Here is a 24,068-nt window from a genome sequence, read left to right as displayed (position 1 = left end):
CATTCTGCAACTACAAACATGGTTCCTCAGTGGTTTTCCACTAGAGGCCACCTGTTCATCGGAAGTACAAAATGTACTTTTAAATAGCAGAAAGGGGTTTACCAGACTCACTTATCTTCAGAAATGGAGAAGATATAATCTTTGGTGCATCTGGTGCCATCTTTCACCTATCTAGTCATCTTGTTCCACAATCTTGAATTACCTGTTGGAATTGAAAATTTGAGGCCTTTCTGTGGTTCCATCCAAATTCATTTAGTGGCAATAACAGCTTTCCATGTGCCAGTAGTCGGTTTCTTAATATTTGGTCAGCTGAGCAGAGCAAGATTCCTGAAAGTCTTTGAGTCTTTTTCTGCAGATTACAGCCCCGACACTGCTTTGGGATCTCAACCTGGTTCTTAACCATCTCATGAAACAGCCCTTTGAGCCACTGGCTATGTGCTCACTATTACATCTGTCTATGGAGATGGCCTTTTTGGTGGCCATCACTTCTGCTTGAAGGTTTGCAGAGATGGGGGCTTTAATTGCAGGCCCTCCGTTTACTGTGTTCTCCAGGGGGAAGCTATCATTAGGACTCCATCCAAAGTTTTACCTAAGGTTTCTGCTGAGTTTCACATTAACCAAACTAGTCACCTTTTGTTTTGTTTTGTTTTTTCTCGAAGCCACATTGGCCTACCCAGGAGTCTATCTTCCATACATTAGATGTTAAGAGGGCATTAGCCTTTTACTTCAACAGAACTACGCCATTCAAGAAGACCCATAGACTCTTTGTTTCTATTGCAGATGGGTCAAGGGGGAGCCTCTGTTTCCACTCATTGACTTTCTATATGGATTTCTATATGCATTATTGCCTCTTATTGTTTTGCTGAGGTTCTGCCTCCCCTACAAGAGACTGTGTGCTCTACTAGATCATAGTCTATGTTGGCAGCCCACTCAAAGACATTCCAGTTGCTGAAATCTGCAAGGCTGCAATGTGGTCATTGATGCATATGTTTTCTGTCCATTGTGTCTTGGTTCACACTGCAAGATCAGATGCTGCAGTAGGTCACGCAATTCCTTCTTCACCGATGGACTCTGTTCCAAAACTCCCACCTCCTTAAGGGGTTACTCCTAGGGCAGGGGTGGCCAACCTGAGCCTGAGAAGGAGTCAGAATTTACCAATGTACATTGTCAAAGTGCCACAGTAATACGTCAGCAGCCCCCCATCAGCTCCCACCCCCTTCCCCGCTTCCAGCACTTCTCACCCACTGGCAGCCCCGCTGATTTTAGTGCCTCCCCCTCCCTCCCACTCCCTCCCCGCACCTCCCAATCAGTTGTTTCATTGCGTGCAGGAGGCTCTGGGAGGGAGGGGAAAGGAGCGAGGGCACGGCAGGCTCAGGGGAAGGGGTGGAGTGGGGGCAGGGCCTGTAGCAGAGCCAGGGTTGAGCAGTGGGCACCTCCTGGCACATTGGAAAGTTGGCGCCTATAGCTCCAGCCCTGGAGTCGATGCCTACACAAGGAGACGCATATTAACTTCTGAAGAGCCGGATGTGGCTCCGGAGCCATAGGTTGGCCACCCCTGTGCTAGGGAGTCACCTGCAGTGGAGCACTCACAGGCATGCTACTTGAAGGAGAAGAAGAATTTACACAGCTTGTGTAGTAACACGAGTTCTTTGCGATTTGTGTCCCTGTGGCTGCTCCACTACCCACCCTCCTTCCCCTCTGCTTCGGAGCTACCTCTGTGGGACTTTGCGGTAGAGAAGGAAATGAGGGCAGTTCACTCAGGCGGCCTTATATAGCCTCGTTACGGGGTACAAGGATGTGCGGGGCTCATATGCAGGCCAAACGGGTACTGCTACCAAAAATCTCTGTTTAAAGGTGCACGGGCGCATGCACACCTGAAGTGGAGCACACACAGGGAGCCATGTCAAAGAATTACTCACTCTGTGCAGTGACTGGAAGCTCTCTTTGTGTACTAGTCTGGCACAACAAACCAGATGACAACATTTTTTGTCCCTGATTTCCATTATTATTTTTAATAATACATGTTATTTATCTGCTTTTATAAGCAAATTATACACCTGTTCCTATGGTGGCACAGAAAAACTCCCTTTGAAGTCAGTGATAGTTTTCCTGTGCAAGAACCATAGGATGAGACATACTACTGTACGCAGTTTTAAGAGACACATAGTGAAATCCTGGCCCCACTGTAATCAACAGCAAAGCTCCCATTGACTTCAGTACAGCCACAATTTCAGCCATAGTGTAAACATCCATTTCCCTAAGCAATCATTTGCTGTGTACATATTTCATGATCCTTTTTTACCTTTGTTTCTTATTTTTTCACACTGAAATTTAAAGATGTATTTTATTTCATGAAGAATATGATTAAATTCTCTTTTTTAAATGAAGATCTTTAAAAAGGCTTTTCTTAAAAAAAAAAAAAAAAAGAAACCCAATAGTTTATGCAAATCCAACTATAAATAATATAGCCATATACACATGGTGAATATAAAATATAATTTATGAAACAAAATGGTGAAACTATATAGACCATATTTTATGCTTCTTACAAATTCTTCATAATAAATCTAATGCATAATTATATTTTACCTTATGGAATTTGAAAAGTCACATAAAAACTGAACCTAACTGTAATATATTAAGAGATTGCTCAATTTAAAAATTTGATCCTGATTTGAAATCCGCTACCATAGATCCGTGCACCTGTGCAGAATCTTACTTAAGTAAATGGAATTCCCTAGAGGTGCACTCTAGCTGATTCCACTGTCAGATCAAAATCTGAGTTAGCTGCTAGTGTATTTGAAATAACGTATTCTACTCTTGGGCTAATAATCCTGGATATGTTTGGTGTTAACATGCTTGAGAAACACTTCTTTAGATTTACTGTTGTTTCTATGATGTAGCCCCAAAGTTTATTTCTGAAATACTATTTCTTAAACCAGTTGCAGAAAGGCATCATCTCATGTGTTAAAAAAAAAATGAGTCCAAAGGGGCATGTAGAGAATCTGTCTGAGATCACGACAGAAAAAAAAGTTATTGAATATTCACAAACCACATCAGTGCAAATTGCAAAGACACACACAGAATCCCCATCCTAATCTCTCAATGCCATTTGGAGTTTTCCATTCCCCCCCCCCTTTTTTTTTCTTCCTGCAAGAGTAAGCAAGAATGAAGGCCTAACCAACATTCTTCCCTCATGCACCCTATGTTTTACTCCTCTGTTAAATATTCTCTTTGTCTCTCCATTTATTTGTCCTCATTCTCAGCAGAAAAACCTTTTTTTAATGTTATGGTCATTGAAGAATTTTCAATAAAGGGTTTTTTTGCTTTTGTTTTCTTGTCAGTTGATTTCTTATCGAAGTGTTTGATTTGCAATTTTTTTCTTGTCGTTTGCAGAAGCCGAAAGCGGTATGCCCTCTTCGTTACCTTTCCTTCCAACCTCAACCCTACCTTCACTCCTTCTAACTTCAGGACTAATTCCTTGCCAAGAACTCAGGAAGATAACACCTTTGTCTATCTTTCTCTCTATATATGTATATATATATATATATATATATATATATATATATAGTCATGTGTCTATGTGTGTGTGTATATATATATATACATATTTATATATGAGCCCCCAATTTCAAAGAGGAGAGAAATAGAATCATTTTGTTTCTTTATTGGTTCTTGTGACTCATGCACTAACTTCTTTGCAGGAATTATAAAATTAAATATAAGCATTAGACTTTTATTTTGTCGTGGAACCATTGATGTATCCAATTATTACATTTGGAAATCAAACTCGGTCTGCTGTTCACCGTCCTTTTTTTCTCTTTTTGTTAATTTATTTTGTATTGTGACATGTCCTCTGTGTCTACCAGTCTGTGTGCTGCCATTTTATCTCCATATTTACAACCTTATTAATAGCCTCTCTTCCCACAGAGTCTTTCTGTAAAATACAAGTTTTTACAATACAATACTTTGTGCTCTTGTAGTTTTGCCTCCCGTTAACAATGACCAAATGCCTGATTTTTTTGCATTGCTGATCCAGATTAATTCTAATACAGTACTCATTAAAGTTACCGTACTGTTCCAGTGAAGTACCTAGAGGTAGTTTATGCTGTATGTTCCTATTCATTTTATTACACGAGCTTTTATTGAAACAACTCAAATGAAAGAGTTTGCTTTGTTTGTTTTTTCTTTGTGTTGGCATGTTTTGCATATTCCTTTAATAACCACGTTACAGGCCTCATCTCTAGCCTACATTCCATTTTGTTGTTTTTGGTTTGAATGAAATAAACAGGGCGGGTCCTACCACATCCCTATTTTTTAACAACTTATCATAGTCTGACTCTTTGTGGTGTGCTTTGGAGACTTCTCATTGTCAAGACATATTTCAGTTTCCTACTTAATCACATACTCCAGCCTTAATTTCCACATTTGTTCTGTTGTGTGTATTCTGTGTGTTGTGCTTATTTTCTTTATAGTCAAACACTACTGGGCTTTTTGAGTCGATGTGTGAAAAGAGAGGTGGCTTCCTGTCAGTTTGGCATATTGATATGATCCAACTGCAGAGAAGTTACTGCAACACAGCATCTTCAAGGATCTGCAGTTGTTGCACCTCTACTTGGTTTCTTGATTTTGAGTGTATTTACCTTGTGGTGAAGGCATGCTGATTCTGGCATGTTGAGCAGTGTGAAAAAGTGTGGTACGAAGTGCAGCTGCTTGCTCCCAGAATAAAATGCATTATGCTGCGGAATTCATTTATTTCCATTGTATTCCTAGTTGATTCACATCTTAAACCAAAAACACTAATTGAACTATTTTACAGTGTATTAATTTCAGTGCAATTATTGAACTAGTTCGTGCTAGCACATCCCTGGTAAAGTACCTTATGCACGCATGGCACACTTAGTAGTCATTAAGAACTTCATTCCTGGGAGCAACACTTTGTGATTCTGTTTGCTTGTAGTAGCTAAGCTTTCATATACTGTAGCATGTAATGTTGCAATGTGTCTTTTGCCTTGTATCCTTTTTAGTGTCATAATAGAATTTTCTATGTATAGCTATATGGAATTTGTACTCATGTCAGTCATAGAGCCCAGAAGAAAGAAGCAATGCCTATGAGTTACAAGCGGTGTGCAGCTGGTATTCACACAGATCCCACACGCTGGTTTGTGCACCTACCCTCACACGTGCTTTCAAAATATATTCTGAAAAGCCATAATGGTTCAAATTAAATCTATAATTTATAGTTGTTTTCATGACATGGCACAATTAAGGAGGCCATTGCACTAATATTGTGCATTTCATCTGGGCACAGCATGAACCAGTATAAAATGGTAGCTGTGTTTATATGTGTGATAGCTATAGTCAATAACATCCCATTATCTCGTTTCAGTTAATATGAGTATTATAATATGACTATTATAATATGTGACTGATTAATATATTAGAGTTACTATTTTAGTTGCATGGGGAATGGTACAGTACATCTACCCCAAGGTTTAAACCAGAGTTGTCATGGCCTTTTGTCATTGATTTAGTTCAAAGTTTGCCATTTTTGCTTCATTGAGTTAAAAAATGGACCCGTATTTTTAGACTGGGATCAATGGCAGTTAGGAGTGTATCTGAAAAATATGAAGAGGAATATCGCTGGGTCAGAACAGGTCCCTTGGCATGGATCTCCACAAGTGTTGTGTTATTTATTTATGTGTACATATTACATGTTACACTGTGAGGTTAGATATTAGCAATTAGGGATTAAATTTTCAGAAGTGCCTAAGTCACTTAGAAGAATAAATCCCATTTTCCAAAGCTTCTAAGTTACTTAGTGCTTTTGCAAATTTATCCTAATGAAAGTAAAACATAAAGTGCTAATAACACTGTAGAATGAGACATAGTTTGGCTCATGCTGTGGGAGTTTCCCAACAAAGCTCTACCAATACACCTCCATCCTGACCTACATCATCCCTTTGTCTTCCAGTCTTGGGGCTCCACACAAGGTTCCTGTAAAGGTGCCTTGCCTTGATCTGCTGTCCTCTCTGCTATTTCCATCCTGGTTTCCATCTTCCAATGCATCTTAAACTAATTCCTGTCCTGTGTCATCCCTGGTAATGGAGTTTGAGGTCTTTCCTGAACAAATCTGACAGTCACACCAGACTTGGAGGTAGCTTTGTGATATGGAACCATTGCCCAGTGTAGGGACTCAAACTTGTGTTCATTTGTGATCTGAGCAGAGGCTTCACTTGGGCAAAAGGCCAACAAATGAATGCACTATGACACGTTCTTTTTCATAAATTCATTTTCAATAACTATGTGCAAACTAATATATAGAACTCAATAGAAATGCAGACAACAAATCTTATGGTTCACTTTTTCTATGAGTGAGACTGAAGATAGCTGGACAGTATGGGAAGATAGAAAAAGTTTTCTCTTCCTTCTCAAATGTGTGAAAGAGGGTTTTTCAATATATATTCTAATAGCATAACAAAAAATTATCTCATAGTAAGCTTTCTACCAAGTCAAGTAATTGAAAGAAACTATTCTCACCAAAAAGTGGCTGGTCACTTTTTCACAATGATAATTTGTAAACTGAAATTCAGGCCATCCCATGCCTGGCGTAGACATCAGACAATGTGACAGTAGTAAAGATGAGCACCCGAAGAAAGTCTCACAGGTATTTATAAAAGCAGTACTAGATTTTGATACCTGTAGAGAAGGCATTTATACAAGAAACAATATCATGCACACATACTGTATTTAATATTTTATGCAAATCACTGTATTGATACACTGTGTAACCAGTCCTATCCACATAAAGTGAGAGGTAATATATGCATGGCTTATGGTCTGTTACTGTGACTGTGAGCTATTAGGATATTTTCTGGTGAGTTTCTACTTAGATACCGGCAGTGGATGGTTTGTACATTTAAAACACCAAAACAGAAACTATGTGGTTCTCAATATAACACCCCAGAAGCTACTCTCGGATATCTCCTTCTCATGTAGGTACTTGTAGACCACAACCAAGTCATGTCTTAACCTTCTCTTGGAAAAACTAAATAGACTGAACAGTACACAGTATTCCAGTAATATTCTCATTACCCTATCCATTTCCCCCCTTGATAGTCTCCTGCTTGTACATCCAAGGATTGTTCTAGCCCTCTTAACTACTGCATCACACTGGGAGTTCCTGTCCACTTGTTACCTGCCATGACTCTAAATCCTTTAGAGAGTCACTGCATTCAAGGATATGCTTCCTCATCTTGTAAATGTGACCTACATTCTCTGTTGCTAGATTTATGACCTTGCATTTGGCTGTATTAAAATGCAGGTTATTCAAATTAGCCCACTTTACCAAGTGACCCAGATTATACTAGAGTAAAAGTTTTCAAACTATGGTCTGTGGGCTACAGAGAAATTGCTTGTGGTCCATGGAGAATTGACTGGTCACATGATACTGCCTCCTTCTCCCTATTTTCGACTGCTAAATTGCATTAAACCGCAGCTAAAAATATATTAAATATTTTTCTAATATTTGTTTTCTATGTAAAGATCCAACAACAGCTGCCACATGACCCACACATTTATGAATGGTAGGGCAGGTTGTTCATGAGAGAATCTTTGTATTGAGATGTGGTCCATGTTGTGAAAAAAATTGAGATTCCCTATGCCAGAGGAATATACTCCTGAAAGTGAGGTCTGCCAAAGAAGCTACATATCAGAAGTGTTCTAGCTAGTTGCTTCTTCATTAGAGCCGAAGCTAACCTAACCTGGAAATATAATAAAATAGGGAAATTCGATTCTCTCTTTAAAAGTTCAAAATTATATAACGTTCCTTGTCTGATTTAATAGGTTGGTATTAGATTAAAAAATGATCAAATGACTTTGCGATATCAGTGTATATTTGGAAAAATCAGGAGATGTTCATTTTTCCTAGCATTGTTCCAGTGCATGGCATATAATGCATTTCATAGTTTGTTCCATTCACTGCTATTCACTCTGTGTAAAAGACTAGGGATACCGAAGGGAGATGTTGAGACTAGATGAAGTTCTGGTAGAAGTCTTCCTCTTCTACAGCCCCAAGATTACTATACCACACATCTTCTCCTCTGTTGAGACACACAGTAATTCAAAAAGTTGGTATTATCATGGGCTTGTTATTCAGATACATGTCACTGTGATGATGATGAAGTTATTGTGAAGTTCCCAGTTCTTTTTTTCCCAAGTCTCTCAAAAATCTTTTACTCCTTACCTACTTGAATCAATCCTTAGCATCACTAGCCTGAGCTATGTTTTGATAGCTTTTTGAAGATAGCAGTCCCATCAGAAATACCTTCTTTTAGTTGCTTTTATAAGTCATGCAAACTGGGTAGAACTTGCTTGTGAGTAGCTGATGCTTGTATTGCCTGTACGTCAGAGTGTGAGAATAAAATCAAATCTGCATGAGCCTCTGCTGTTATTTATTGTTAATAACACTGATAAGACAGATTTCTTCTTATTCCCATCACATACACAGTCACAAATCCTTATTTTGTGGTTATGACCCAGTGCAGTACAAGATCTTCTGTCAGATATGAAATCAATTTGTGTGAGTTAGTATTACACATATATATTAAAGGTGAAACTGGCCACCTAAAGTAAGTTTGCCTGGAACTTCCCGTTAGAAGACCCTGTTTGCAGGTGCTTGTCACCTTGATAAATTTTTACTGTTTGGGAGAAAATTTTCTATACTGGGTGTCTGCCTCAGGCTCATCAATTTCCAAGAATGAGATTAAGGAAAAAATACGTTCTTTTGCTCATTAAAAACATTTTTACAGCCATTTCATCTAGCATCGCCATGCTTTGGAACAAGGGCTTGATATTTGTTATAGGGTTTACTGATGTGTCAGGGGTATACCTTTCACTCTTTCTTTGAAAAAACACACAGATTTATTAACATTTGAAAAATCCATTTGCACATGGTCAGTAGAAATTTGTTACCATTTGGCAGCTGAATTCTGAGATTATTCCATCTGAGCATGCTCCATCCCAGGACTGTCAGGGCTATGTAGGACTTTCTCTGAATTGCTTCTTTTAGCTTCTGTGGCTTCTTTGACACTGGATACCAGTATTGAGAGCAGACAAAATGTCACTCTTGTGTTCTTATTGTCCCCACTTCCCCTCTCCCACTGCTGGCATCCTGGCAGTATGGAGGAGTAAGCAACCTGACTCAAATGCAGAGGGCCCAAGAACTTGATGTTGCAGGGAGGAGAGTCGTTTAGGATAAGGAACCTCGGGTGGGAAGGCTGGGAGTGGGGAAGAACGAGTGGGGCTGGCTGGGCAAGCAGACTGTGACTGAGATGAAGAGTGTGGGAGTTGGAGACTGGGACCGGCTAGGATGAGGAATTAAGGGCAAAACTAAGACGAGCTGTGAGGAAGAGATAGGACAGGGACAGGCTTGAGAGGGTGGGCAGAATGGGTCAGGTTTGGGTGGGACAGGAGAAGAAAGGTCTGTGACCACAAGGGAACACTCCCCTCCAGAATCTGGAATAGAACCCATGATTCCTGAGTCTCCATATTTTTTGTGTTAGCAAATATCTGTGAAACCCAGCCATTGGCAAAGTGTGTGTCTCATCCACCTCTAGTGGATGACAACTTATGTTTGCTGTCAGTTTCTCTGTTAGCTTGAGTAGCAGAGGTCTGTGCAGTAGTTCTAAAGGTTCCAGCCTTGCAGGTGTCAATATGATTCCATGTGATGGAATTTCTGATTTTTTCAGTTTGCCTTTTTAAAACCTAGAAAATTGTATTAACCCCTCGGACCTCCCAAGTTAAAAAAAACATTGAAGTTGCTAAGTCAAGCTCTCAGCAATGAGGAAATGTCAGATTTAAGGTTGCTTGTGCATCTTTAATTCAGTCCCCTTGTGCATATGTATTATGATACAGTCTTTAATTACCTACTTTTTTCAGGACCTCTTGCCTCTTTCATTGCAGAGGATGGACTGTATTTTAGCAACAAATTGGGGTTGTGTAGTGATGGAGGCTATTGTCTGTAGGATCCGAGCCTTGTTTGTTGCAGAAGTAGGAGCTGTGTCGTTAATGAGGCAAAGGCGACTTTGTACATATAAAGTGCTATAAAATGCTAAGTATTCTGAAAAACCAGGCTGTTTAGGAAGTACTCAGATACTGTAGTGCTGAAAAACCCATGAGCCAATGAATAACTCTGTATATAGAGCAGGGTTTCCTGCACAGGGCCACAGGTCGAGCAATAAGGATAAAACAAACTATTGAATAGCTTTTTGTTCACTGAGCATCATCCATCCTATGCAGCGAATGAGGGAGGGGTCCTGAGCTACAAATAATATATGATCGTGACAATGAGGACAATGTATCATAAAACATATTCCCAAGGGGCTGAATTAAGGTTGCACAGGCAGCCTTAAATCTGACATTACCTAACTTCTAAATGCTGATTTTGCAAGCTTAATATTCTTGTCACATAGGACTTTTAACGTGTAGAGATATATGTGTGTGTGTGTATAAGTATATGTGCAGATGCACCCGCACAAGTACATACACATTCAGTATATAAAGTACAGTATATGAAAATGTTCTGCATTTGACGAAAACATTCTATACTTACCAGCATTATCCAACTCAACAATTTATCAGTAACTAAGAGTATCTAAACATTTGATCCTATATTTTTCCCCAAATAATAAGGCTACAAATCTTTAGCATTGCATGTACTTGCAATGTTAGCACCTGATGTCCATTCATATATACATCTTCTCTCTTGCTACTTTGGCATCTTTCCTAAAAGTCAGTGTCTGATAAGCCTGAAAACATCATAGTTTCTTTTAGTCCTTGTGTACTGTAAGGCATATGTACTCTTATTACTCTTTAACTTACAAAGATTAAACTTGACCGAAAAACAAAAAAAAAGTGAAACATTTGACAAGCTTTAGTAAGTGTTTTGTCAAGTTAAGAGCTTAGTTATATTACACTTCAAAGTAAAACAAGATGAAGAATAATTATATCTACCTGGTACCTTATAATATTGCCTGAACCAAAAATACTCTGGTGCTAAATCTTTGACAATACAGCAGATATGTTACACATAAGCAGAGATCAACACACACCATGTTAACTTACAATTTCCTCCATCAAACTGACTTGCAGTCACTCTGTTAGGGTGGCTCGATTATTTTATTACCAGGGGCTGCATAGCAATGTTTTTTTAAAAATGTTATATTAATTTTATGTTTTCCTTAGTAATAATGACTGGTTGTCTTGTACCATTCCCTTTGAGTGTATGTGTGTATTTATTATATTATGTATAATAATATAATATATACAGATAGGGGTCCCATTATTTCTCATTTCAAAAGAAATTGGCACAAAGATGTTTAAAATGGTTTAATTTGACAAATGACTCTTTGTACTGGTATCAAGTGGTGGTTTCCTTGGAGGATCTCTTCCCTTTTCACCATATCATGAACTTTTCCATCAGCCTGAATAATAGCGTAAGAAAGCTAAACTGCTCCGCTTCACATATGGTTTTTCTGAGATGCTTTTTTTGCTTTGTTTTGGTAAAAGATGCTAATTATTTGATGGCTAGAACAGTAGTGACTTAAGAGCTGAAATGGTGATATGATTTTAAGGGAAGATACATGGTAGTTACAAATTTAAGTTCTGTAATGATACCCATTGTTGATGTTTAAGCGGTGATCTGATTGGAAATGTCAAAGAAGAAAATGACTTTAAATTTCCTTATAGCCTTTCCTGACTAGTGGGTCCCCTAGAATAAAACAAAAATAGAGCATTTTGGAGCACTTAATTAAAAGTGATATAAACTCATAGCTTTGTCTTTTTGTTTGTTTGTGTTTTATTGAGCAGTATATTAATCAATCCTGGAAACCATGTCAAGATTCAAGAAGGTACTTTAGGATTCTTCATTGCAAGTGATGCCAAAGAAGTGAAAAGGTAATTTGTTTATTGCATCTCTTTAATTAAAAAATGCAGCCTCTTCCTTGTTTTATTCTTTACATTTAGAGCTTCGCCCCAACTCCCATAGAAGTGAGCAAAAGGATTCACATTTCTTCAGTGGGGGTTGAATTGGACCAAATTCTGCCTTCAGTATGTACATGCCTCTCTTTTTGGACTCTTTCCCATGGCGAAAAAACTTTAACTGAAATAAAATGACATAATAATTTTGCAGAACCTATGAAAAAGAACCAAAGAGAGAAAAGTTAAGTTAGCAGGGTTTTTAACCTCAAAAAGCCCACTTTGGCTATGGGCCAGTTTATCTACTGTTGTAATGTAATTGACCCTAATGGAGTTAGTTGAGCAGATAATGGGGTCCCTAGTTTTGGCCTAAGATTTAGGTGTTCAGAGAAATTCTTTTATATAGGGTCAGTTTCATCAACCGCAACAAATATTTGTTGTGGGCAAACTCAGCAGTGTTCATTCAGCATTACATTGATGGTATGACATCCCCTTGTTACTATTCTTGATGAGAACTATATACTATGTAGGCACATAATAATGAATCAAACTAAAACAGACCAGTACTTCCCATCCAATGTGGGCTACTTTACCTGTTTAGCAGACTAAGAACTTGGCTGTATCAGTGAGATTAGGGTTTGGATTAATTCAAGCTACAGTTATACAAGAAAACTTTGGTCTCATGCCTAGCAGCCCACCAAGGGGTGTCATTATTAGACCCCAGTGCACACCCAGTGTCTCGTGATTATGAAGTCTTTAGAAAGATAAAGCGATGTCAGAAAATAATTTCTAAGATAAAGAAATAACTTTTAAAAACATTTGGAAGATAAATACATTTTTAAAAAGCTAAAAAAGTAATTTGTTGCCTGGTCATCCCTCCCAAACGTGTGTTACTCCAAAATGAAAAAGAAGACACTCCAATGTGCAAGAAATAGAGTTGGCTGCAATTATTATTTTTTAAATCATGTTGAACTTGAGATCAAGAATCAGATTGTTATCTCAGAACTAGCCACCTTCTCCCTCCATAACCATTCCATCTTTTAGGCCATAAAGACTTTCTTCCAAGGTGCAGCTGTGCCCATCCAAACAGTAGGAAGCTGTCTCCCAGAACCATCATCCCCTCTTCAGCCATATTGTGTTAGTCAATCCACAAGGGCAGGTCCCATATCTGTAAACAGTACAGAGGTCTAACCACCTCCTCCTCCTCCTGCTTTTACCACAGATTCCTGGGTTCTTGCAGATATACCTGCTCTGATTCTGGCTCATAGATATCAGGCCAGTGAACACCTGTTAAACTCCAGGGCCCCTTCCATCCAGCTGCAACATGTCAGAATTATTATAAACATTCCAACCTCCAGCTGCCTGCAAACAAAAACCCAGTTCTGCCAAATGATACGTGTGGGTTCCATCAATGTCAAATGGCACAGAAGTGATGCACTGAGAGAGGTGAAAATCATCCCTTAACTAAGCCTACTCTGCCAAAGAAGGAACATTTTTTTCCAACTCCAAAGCTAGCAGTCTCTGCGAGCCAGGGAATACCACATACCCCCAGCAAATTTGCTCCTTCCCAAATTAACATTCCCCAACAGCCAAGCCAACCACAGAGGGAGAAGGGGCAGCTCCTCTGGTCTCCCTCCCCTTGTAGCTGGCCTCTAATGGAATGTCTCCTAATTTGCACAGGTGCCAGTGAGAGTAGAATTAGGCCCTTTGTGTCTCCTTCCTGATCTGTAAAATGGACAGAATAATACTGAGGTATCTCAAAGGGATGACATGCAGATTGTTCAGTGCTATACTAGTGCTGCATATCCCAAGAGCTAAATTATTGATTTAAGCCCCAGCCCTGCAAGATGCATGACTCCAGCAGATGCTCACAGTTTCCTCATCTCCCTTACACCAATTTTAGACTGAGGTAAGCATGTCGACGTCAGTCTTGTTACTCCTCAAAAGGGCACTACGTGCATTCTTGCCGGTGTAACGTGGTGGCCTGCCCTTGGGCTGGAGAGCCTGGGGCTAAGCCATGCCTGATCACACCTGAGGGGAATCAAGCAGTCCCAGGCTAAAAGATAGCAGGAAGCTGCAGTAGGAGGGGGCTGAGAGAATAACTGAGCCTGACATTAAGCAGAAGAAAGCTGTCCAGACAGTGGTCCTGGGAAACACCATGCCCAAGAAGCAGGGCGGAGTCTGACAGACAGACCCTTTGGGAGCAAGGGGCTGTGCCAAGCTGAAACTGGGATAAAGACAAGTATGAGTTGTTCTGTTTTTCAAAGACTTAGCATTATTTTGGCCTGCTGGGTGAGCGATGGACTGGGGCTGCGGCCTGTGTGCACTTAGAAGTCTAAATAAGTGAGACCCCTTTTGGGTATTGTTTGAACTTTTTGAACTGGAAGAGTTCTTAAAGGGTCCTGAAGAGGTGGAAACACAGGCAGGGTGCTGCTGAGCAATCTCTGGCCCAAAGAGAGAGACAGGAGGTAGCTGCTCTTGCTACAGCTGGGCCCTGCTGTTTCTCATCTCCAGCACCACCTTTGTGAAAGCTATTACTGTGGGCAGGAGCTCCAGCAGCCTCTGAGCCCAGCAGGAAGTTCTTGTTTTCTCTCTTGTCTCTTTCCCTTTCCATGTGCACAAGGCTATTCACATGGTAGCACCAAGACACTAACCTGTGTATTTACAAAGTGTTGTAGCCATGCAGTTCCCCAGGGAAATTAATGGAGACCGCACCAAGAGAAACCTGGCATGGTATTTTTGAAATGACAGAAGTTGAATAGTGAAGATATATTTAGAGTAAATTTACTCAGCGCTTTTAAATCAATTTCCATCCATGACAACAGCAAGTTGAAGCAGAAGCTCTGACTTGCCTTTTCCAGAAGTGTTAGGCTAGAAGTATGCATGGTTGCTGCCTCTCTTCACATATTCCCTAGCCATTCTGTACAAAGCAGATCTTGATCAGATGTGCTTCAGCTAATGCAGCCATTTATGAATATTGTCAATTTCACCTTTGTAACTTGATGAATCAGAGTCAGAAAAAATTTTCCAAAATTGAGAGAAACTTAATCCCCCTCTGTGAATTATATGCCTTTGTTTTCAAACAAGTGGTGGATGGTTTAATGGGATCTGAATGGCAATAAAAAAGATTCTAGGAGAGTAAAAAACAGGATTTTTACCTAAGTGCAATAAAACACAAGTAAACATATGTGTTATACTTGTCGCTCAAATTAAATGTTTTTGTTTATGTTTTACGTGCTTTTAGAGATGCTGGCAAGTCTTTTAGGTTAGATCTATACCATATTGCAATGCATATTTAACACTGTTTATGCACCATAATTTGTAGTAGAGTAATTTTGTATATTGCTAAAACTATGATTTTTTATGTTTTTTTTAACAATAGGTACATATTACACACCTTATGTTAAGGGTTTACTGAAGAGAATAGCTGTATATAAAATGTTGAGTGCTAATAATGTGTCATAGATACAATATGAGTGATGTCTCTATCATTCTTTATCCACTTACATTTTATTATGCAGTATGGAAATCCATTTGTTTTTTAATTCTTTTATCAATATGGTAATTTCATTTTTAAAAGTGTCTGCGTCACCTATTCTTGGTCTTGCACCTAGGGTATGCTTGCACTGCAATCTGCAGTGTGACTGGAGCATGTGTAGACATACCTAAGATAGCTTTCCTCATGCTAGCACAGCTAAAAATAGCAGTATAGGGGCCACGGGCTTCAGGGTCCCTGGCATGCTTATACAGCCCCGGCTAAGGCTCATACCTCTGTATCTACATTGCTGTTTTTAGCCATCCAGTGTGGGTATGTCTATGGAAACATCAATCACACCTCGTATTGCAATGTAGACAGACCCAGAGAGTATCATGCGTAGCAAATACTAAGGCCCTCATTCTGCATTGGGATCTGGCAGTGTGGCTCCCACACCTGTGCAGTGTTTGTCTAAACTTGTAGGGATTTGGGGAAGGGTCTGTGATAAAAGATCCTGCTTCAGAAGTTGGATCTAGAGCTGCACTAAGTGTCTGAAGGGGGAACTGCAAAAACTGGAGAGGAAATTTTGGCCAACAGAAAGAGGAGGAAAATCCAACAGTTAGGAGAGGGGTGACTCCCTGGAGTCCACATGGTCCATAGAAGAGTAGAGACTGCCACTCCTGAGTCCCAGTCCTATCTCTGACAGTGACTGGCTTGAATAGATTATTTAGCTAGTCCACATAGCGGGTTTACAACTCAAGTCTCCTGATGGATAGTGCCATACTGACCTGCTTCCTGGCAGGTTACTTAAACTCCCTGGACCAAATTCAGATATTTGAATTAAATTAGTTTCAATTGTTTTGTGTAGATTAAATTCACAATTGTTTGAATTAGACCCTCTTATACTAGCTTGAATCCATGTACCTTCCCATTAAACTAATTACACCAGCTGTATAGATAGAAAAAGGAGTCTACAGACATGTCTGCACTACAAGTTAAGTGGGGAGCCAGGAGCCCAGACTGCAGCCTGGCTTGGAGCGGGGAGCCCGGGCAGTAGCCTGTCTCAGAGCCGGAAGTGGGAACACTAACTCTGTAGTGTAGACCAGGCCTACATGGATATCAAGCAGCAAGAAGAGAGGGGACTACTTGTAGCTCTGATATAACTGCAAAATATTTTTGTGATTAAAATTTAAAAGCCCACTGAACTTTTACTCATTACTCAAAATGAACAAAACAGTTTCATTTCTCTTTCACTGTATTTTTATCTCAGCTTCGTCTGTGCTTGGGGTTCCAATCTAAAGCATTTAAATGTTCTCAACAGACTGTTAGCAGGAAGTAGCAGATGTGGCTTTCTGACAAGGCTTCCTGCCTAGTTTTGTAGACACAAGAGGTTTGGATGGTCTACAGAGAAGTATCGAGATATTGAGGCTGATATCTGAACCACATCTTTAGATACTGTCAGGTTCCCCATTCCTAATTAAAAACACCAGCCATAGGTCAAACTTGGAAAATATCCATTGACTCCACGTAGCCTGGCAGTTAAATCACAAGCCTGAGAGCTTGGACACATGTGACAAACTGGCTCTTTGACCTTGGGCAAGTCTCTTGATTTCTCTAGCTCCAGTTCCCCCTTTTGTACAGAGGGGATCGTAACACCCTCCTTAGGTAATGTTCTGTGACGGAGTACAGGAAAACACCCAGAAATAACTCTGCAGGCCTTGTCACCCCTGCACATAGTACTAGTCACTTCCTCTTTACTTGTGCTTCTGGGATCTGGAAGATGGATTATGTTTTTTCCTTACACCAGGAAAGTACCATGCTCCCTGTGCCCTCTCCCTTTCTGTAACATTCCTGCACTGTGTGAAACATTCATAAACCCTTGATATTTTTGTCTAAATGAATTAATAGCCCTTTCATTTACACTGGAACCAAGAATATATTCGTCCATGTCCCTGTGTATTTGTTGCTTATTTTTCTTTCCAGTACCCAAGGACTGTAGGTTCTTCTGTTCCCATGGCCTCTTCTATTTCTGGAACCTACAAGCCACCTCAAGTGCAGGAGCAGTATTACCTGCAAGACCTATGGTGTGGCCTCAAGTCACCCCTCATTTCCATCAGCCTGAATTTGTAGAGAGGAGTCTGGGTCAGAGGAGGCAGGCGATGCGGGAAATTTGGCAGATGCTGAAGTGCAGGATGGCCCAGTTGTCATGCCAGCAAAAATAGGTGTATATTATAGCAGCCCAGACTGGCTCAGTTAGAGGCTAGCTGTGTGATCTTCATGAAATAGACATGTGTCACAGCAATCGTGTGTGACATACTGACTTGACAGGCTTGTGAAATCTCCTGTGGGCAGTTTGATGTATGTTTGTTAAAACATAATTTTATGTTAATGATATGTAAAGTTTTATTGCACACTTACCCTTCGTCACTTACCCTACATTCTGCACACTTCACCTATCAGTCAGCTCTTTGCTACGCAGTAACAGGCCATGTATAAAAGCCTAAATAGACAGAGAGTTAGGTAGGTCATCTTGTGAATTACGTATTTTTGTTTGCTTAGGGATTTTTGCTGAGGGTTTATAATGCAGTCAAAACTAGTGTGGTCCTTCTCTAATTGAACCCTGATGGCAAATGAAAAGAAGTCTGAATCAAGAGGACAGTAGTCCCCATGTTTATTCACTGCTTTTTAAGAACCTGATTTTCAGACACTGGCTTCCATTTTTACAGGTGCAAATAATAGCATGTATGATATTATTGACCACAATTTAGGTCACAATGACATTGACATTGCTGATTGCACTCACCAGTATGGAGGTCCGGTGGAGGGTAGACTGCAAATTTGGCCTTAAAAACTTAGCTGTCCTTCTCAGAAATCATGTGGCTCTGAATTTGTGACTTTCATGTCAAGAACAGTGAACTCATTTCATATGTGCCTTGACGATGAGACTTATTCTTCCAAAGATGAAAGGCAGATGATCTGATCCACTGTGTCATATTTATCAACCCGTCTCCTAATTATTTTTCAAATGAAAGTTTATTAAAAGAAACACTAACTTGAATCATAGTCCTGTGTTTGAAATTAATGGTCTTGCAGCAAACATTTCCTCCTTTAAATGTCTAAACCTTTCCAAAGATTAAAGGAAATTAGTGCTGGCATGTTTCATTAATTTGGCAATGTAGCAGGAGGAAATGTGGGACTAATTTCATTTGTGTGGATTAAGAAATGTGTCAGTTTTTCCGTTCTGTCTCTCCAGGGCATTTTTTTACTGCAAGGCCTGTCATGATGACATCACGGATCCCAAAAGGATAAAAAAATGTGGCTGCAAACGGCGTAAGTAATATTTCTTCTCCCTCCCTTTTCCTCCCCCCTCCCCCTCAGGACCTGCTCAGCCTTAAGGAATCTCTTTAAATGTATTTATGTGTTTTACACAGTGGTGCAGAAAGGGTAGGAAATAAATACATGGCAATGCAGTTAAATGTCATTTGTAATTCTGATGTGAATATTTTTAAAATTAAATTTCACACCACTCACTCACACCTGCAGCTTCATTAAAATGCCTGTTTGTGTCCAAAGTTAACAAAGTTCAGATAATTAAATCAAGATGAATCTGTGCCCACGGCATTTATTTGTGGGCAGTGGGAGGTTCTGAATCTGAGTAGATAAACAAACTTATTCACATGGGGCCAAATTCTGCCCTGACTTACGCCCTGTAAAAACCCATTACTTGCAATGGGCTTCCGTGAGGCGTAAGGGCAGAATTTGGGCCTTGTATAATATAATGTAACAAGTAAAGTAAGCTAAGAAACAATACTGAGTGATGTAATAATGCTGAAATAAAATATTATGATGAGACCCATAGGCTCCATCCTGCTGTCATTCTGCAGAGGAAGTCCCAAAGTCGATGACAGTTCTGTGATCAGAAGAAATGCAGGACTGGTTCCTTTAAATAGGACAAAATTCTGCTTTCAGAGGTGTTCAGCAGACTTCAGTGTTTATCACCTGCTTTACCCAGATTAATAGAACTGTGGTTGATGTCAGCAGGAGATATGTGAGTGCAGGGAGAGCAGAACATTGGAGTGGAGACCTGGTTTTGTTTTTGTTTTTTCTTTATATTTATGCAGGAATATATCTGGCTCTTTAATTTTGGTGGACTTTATACAGTCAGGTTACCCAAACCAAATGCCCACACAGTGGATTTGACCAATTAAATATTTGCAGTATAGATTTCAAATGTAGGCATAGGGATTCCTTCTCTTAATGGATATTTGAATATCATGTGTACACTTTACATGGTTTAGATATTCTGCCATTAAAAAGCACATGACCCTGTTTAGAGTCACAAGAAAGGTGGGTTGGACTGTCTCAGCAGAGTCTGCCCGTGCTTCTGCTCCTGCTACTTTTATGATTCCCAAAACACTGTGGCCTACTGATTGCTGTTGTCTCACTACAGTCTTGGCATTTGGAAGAAAGGGCTAGACTTGGACCTTCACACACACCAGAAAAAGGGTACTCTACTTGAACCATACCAGAAGATGAAATTCTTTGTAGAGAAAAACAGTACTATTAGAGTCCTTAAGGACAGCCTTCCTCTTCTCTCCCAAAAAAAGACACGATCAAGGAGAACAAGGTTTCGACATTGTTTCCTTAAGGTAGCGTAATAGAGACAGAGGAGCTGAGACTTTAGTGGAGAATGATAGCCACAATAGCCACAGTGAATGCAAAATTCATGGAAATCAAAGATACCTGATGTGGAAGGAACGCATGCATTTGCCTAACATATTGAAAAAAATTGTTCAAGAACAGCTTATCCATGTGAGAGTGTGACCCTGGAACTGCTGCCAAGGTCAGTGATTCTGCTGAGTAAGTTCTGGTCAGGCAAGTGAAAACTACCTGTGGCTTCCTGTAACTCACAAAGCTAATTTTTTTCCAAGATTTCCCAAAATACTAGGGAAGGGGAAATATGTAACCAACACAGTGGGGGCTGTTGTTGCCTCCCTGCCCTTTATGTATTTTTATTTTCCCCTACCCCACTTTTTGTACCTGTAATACCATGCTGTGCTGATGTATGCAGACTTCTATCAAATTCTCTAAGAGAGTTGGTGTCATTTGGATTCGAGACCTACATAGTTGTGCTACATTTAACTCAAATATATTGTAACATATGAACAAGCAACTACAATATAAAGGGCAGAAGCATGAAACGGAATAAAATGTTCAATTTTGGGAAGCCGGGGAAAAGAAAAATTCTTGGAAAGAGACCAGCCAACACAGTATAAAACAGCAGTAAGGCCGTGTCAGGGCTAGGATGACAGCCTCTGCATGAAGCACTAGGAAATGCTCCAAACGACATGGTCACACACATCAGTCTAATGCATTAAAGGGTGTTGGACAGATGTGGAATGAAATGATGGAGTTAGTGAGGTTGAAGAAGGAGCCTGTCAGAGCCACCATACTGAGCACTGAACACCAAGGGGATAATCTTCCGAGTCAGGTGGAGGGAAAAAAGGCAATGATGGCAAAGTCTAATATGTACTCAGAATATTTTCTTGGTTTGGTTTCTCTCTCTCTGTCTCTCTCTCACACATACACACACTTTTCAGAACAGCTGATAACAGCCGCATGTTCATAACTATTAACAATAATTCAATAGCTTTGTTTTTAAAGTCCTGTCAATCAGTGAATGATATAAATCAAGATTTTTAAAGGTAACGTGATTTTTGGTCAGTCGATTTTTGGATGCTCATCTCTGAGACACCTTAAAAGGGTCTGATTTTTAGAGGGCAGATGCTCAATAGTGTCTGCAAATCAGGTCCCTTTAAGGTGTCACAACTTTGGCCCTCAAAATCACTAGTCACTTTTGAATATCTTAGCCATCATCTCCACATATATGGTGCCTGAATTGTTTGTCTTAAAAACACAATCTAGCTAAAACAAAGCAGAAATTACAACAAAACATTTCCTTCTAAATTGTGGGGCTTGGCTGTCAACTTAATTTACAATGATATTATGAACAGTTCAGATATTTTTTTTTAATTAATGAGCAACATAATCAAAATTAGAGACAGTGGGGTGCAGATGACATCTAAGATGAAATGAAGGGATGAAGATAAAACTATCCGCATGTACAGGTGAATGAAATGTGAAAGAATATCATCTTTACATGGAAATCTTAATTATTATGGCATTAATTACATGCAGCTTCCTGGGACAGTTGAAAGCCATGTTCTTTAATAATGCATCTGAGGTTTCATGTCCCTTTAGATATTGTCTGAATATTAACTGTGGTATTGTCAGGGTCTATAAGTGAGCCTGACCTACATAGCCATTTGTCCAAACCTCTTAGGCCTAGTATTAATAATTCAAGTAAGAACTATGCATCTCCACGAGGCTAGGGATAATTAAAGTAACTATGCTTTCTTTTCACAGTTTTCAGCCATCCGTCCTTCTCCCTCCTCTCCTTACTGCCTGAATAATCTGTAAATATTCATATTACATTGTCCAGAGAGAAATATAGAAATTCTATTCACAAACCATTGATAATTTTGTGGTATATTTAGCTTATGTTTTCAATTTCTTTCTTATTTAATTTCATTATATCTTTTCAGCAAAGGGCCAAATGTATATACATATATATTAAATGCAGCCACGCTGGGATGGAATCTCTGAGCTGGATGATTCACGCTTTCTGTTTCTTTCATTCTGTATAACAACACTTGTCTAATTCTCTATACATTTTTTCCAGCCACTTTCTTGCTGCAGAGGGTGGGGGTTGAACCCCGGAGGGACAGATCGTGTGTACGTTGATGTTTTTAAAGGAATGTGTTGTAACCTGTGAAAATTGACAAATTTTTGATTTATTTTTCCTCTTGCTGCCTTGGAACACGCTCCCTACTATATTTTAACTGCACACTGATAGTGATCTATTGTGAGTAAAAACGGGTTCCCTGTAGCCCAGAGTACAGTCCAGCCTGTCTTTCTCTAGCAGAGAGTTTTTTTGTTTTGTTTTGTTTAGTAGTTTGGTTCTTTTCTTTAATATTTATGTTGCATGTAGCAGTGACGTCATACTCCCACCTTTCTCATCCTTTACACCCACACGGATCAGGGCGACGTTGAAGAAAATACAGCAGTTTCCTCCACCTCCCTCTTTCCTCCCCATTTTCTCCCCAATCTTATTTTTTATCTCCAATGGAAAATGAAGCCTTTACAATGGCATTTCCTTTAAATGACTTTGGACTTCTCATTACTTTTTAGGGACGCCAGTTAGGCTGGAGTAATTACCACTATAGCACTGTTTGCCTGGTTAAGTGGAATTCATTGTCGGGCTTGTATTCAAGGTCTTGGGCTTGTATCCTCTGCAGCTCAGCTTCATTTCATGACAGAAAAGGCATACAGCAATTCCCCACTGTCCCTTCCCTCCATCCCCAGCACCAAAAAAAAAATAAGCCAGGCAATGAATTAATTGTGTGATCAACTTCTGATGCATAAACCTAAACCTATTCTTAACTGGAGACAAGTGACTCCACAGTGGTAATTATTTTCCCCAGTCTATGAAATTTCCGTTGCTGTAAAATTAATGATACATGTGTATGGCCCAATTATGCATAACTCTGAGGCTTATTACAGACCCAGTATGAACTTTATAGACCACTCTGTCTGAATCTGAGCCGCAGCATTGTTAATTCTACAGTATCTATGGAGGCCCTCAGTCATCAACCATTTCTTAGTGCACACATGGTCCTGGTAGTTAAAATAAATACAGCATTTGGGAAGTGGAGAATAGTTTACATTTGCACTGATTTGTTGTACAGGCACTCCAAAGAAAATACATTGGGGAGGGGTGGGGTGCTGCTACCATACTTACAGGACTATTCAGAGCGTCTCAGTATGACTAAACTGTTCCCCAACAGCTTCAGGGACCAGGATTAGATAGATCAAGGGTATAATGAGCCAAAGTGGTACCACTGGGAGCCCACTAACCACTCACTTTAGCCATGGCTACTCCAAACCTGTGAGGTTACCATGTTTGGGTTTTTTTTACCATTTCCCCATATGTTACTGTTGTTAATTTGTTTTATGGTAACAAAAGCTTCTGGCCTTCTTGTGCTAGGTGCTGTACAGTCACATAGGAACACAAGGACCTAAAGCATCCAGGAAAGGCAGTACTTCTGGGAATAACATCACAGTGTTAGCCAATCAGCATATCCAAATGCTGCATTGCCATTTATTGTTGGGAGGTACATTGAGGGAATGGGAATCTACCACTCCACATAAGGTGCTGAACACCACAGTTGAAAGCATTAACTAGCTCAGGAGCCAAGTTCACCAACCTGCCTATTTGAGACCATTAGTGATGGCAGAATTGACCACTTGCATATTAACTATTTACAGTTCAGCCAGATAAAAGCTGTGTTCTTGGACATAGATTTATAAGTGATTTTTACATGCACACCGCTTCAGTAATTAAGACCCAGAAATTTAGTACTCTGAATGAGAATTTTATTGTTGACATGAGTAACTCTAGGACCTAACCCAGCATCCTCAGGGTCTTGCCCTGATGTCAGCTAAAGGCAGTGATCCGATAGGCCTGCATGGTTCCCCAGTCTCTGTTTTGGTTTTA

General features: G+C 39.8%; 1 protein-coding gene across 26 annotated transcripts in view; it reads left to right on the top strand.

Moving 5' to 3' along the window:
• Positions 1-24,068, top strand: part of KCNMA1 (potassium calcium-activated channel subfamily M alpha 1) — an 851,468-nt gene that overhangs the window by 698,788 nt on the left and 128,612 nt on the right. For 16 of the 26 annotated variants that reach the window (XM_073353217.2, XM_073353214.2, XM_073353207.2 and 13 more), the window contains exons 17-19: positions 3,397-3,408; positions 11,869-11,955; positions 18,705-18,781. In XM_073353217.2, coding sequence (XP_073209318.1) covers positions 3,397-3,408; positions 11,869-11,955; positions 18,705-18,781 — 176 coding nt within the window. The remainder of the gene's footprint in view (positions 1-3,396; positions 3,409-11,868; positions 11,956-18,704; positions 18,782-24,068) is intronic. The other 10 variants (XM_073353218.2, XM_073353215.2, XM_073353216.2 and 7 more) reach the window with 1 other exon arrangement.

Source organism: Lepidochelys kempii, chromosome 7 (assembly GCF_965140285.1).
Source record: "Lepidochelys kempii isolate rLepKem1 chromosome 7, rLepKem1.hap1, whole genome shotgun sequence".
NCBI lineage: Eukaryota > Metazoa > Chordata > Testudines > Cheloniidae > Lepidochelys > Lepidochelys kempii.
This window is presented reverse-complemented; position numbering and strand designations above follow the sequence as displayed.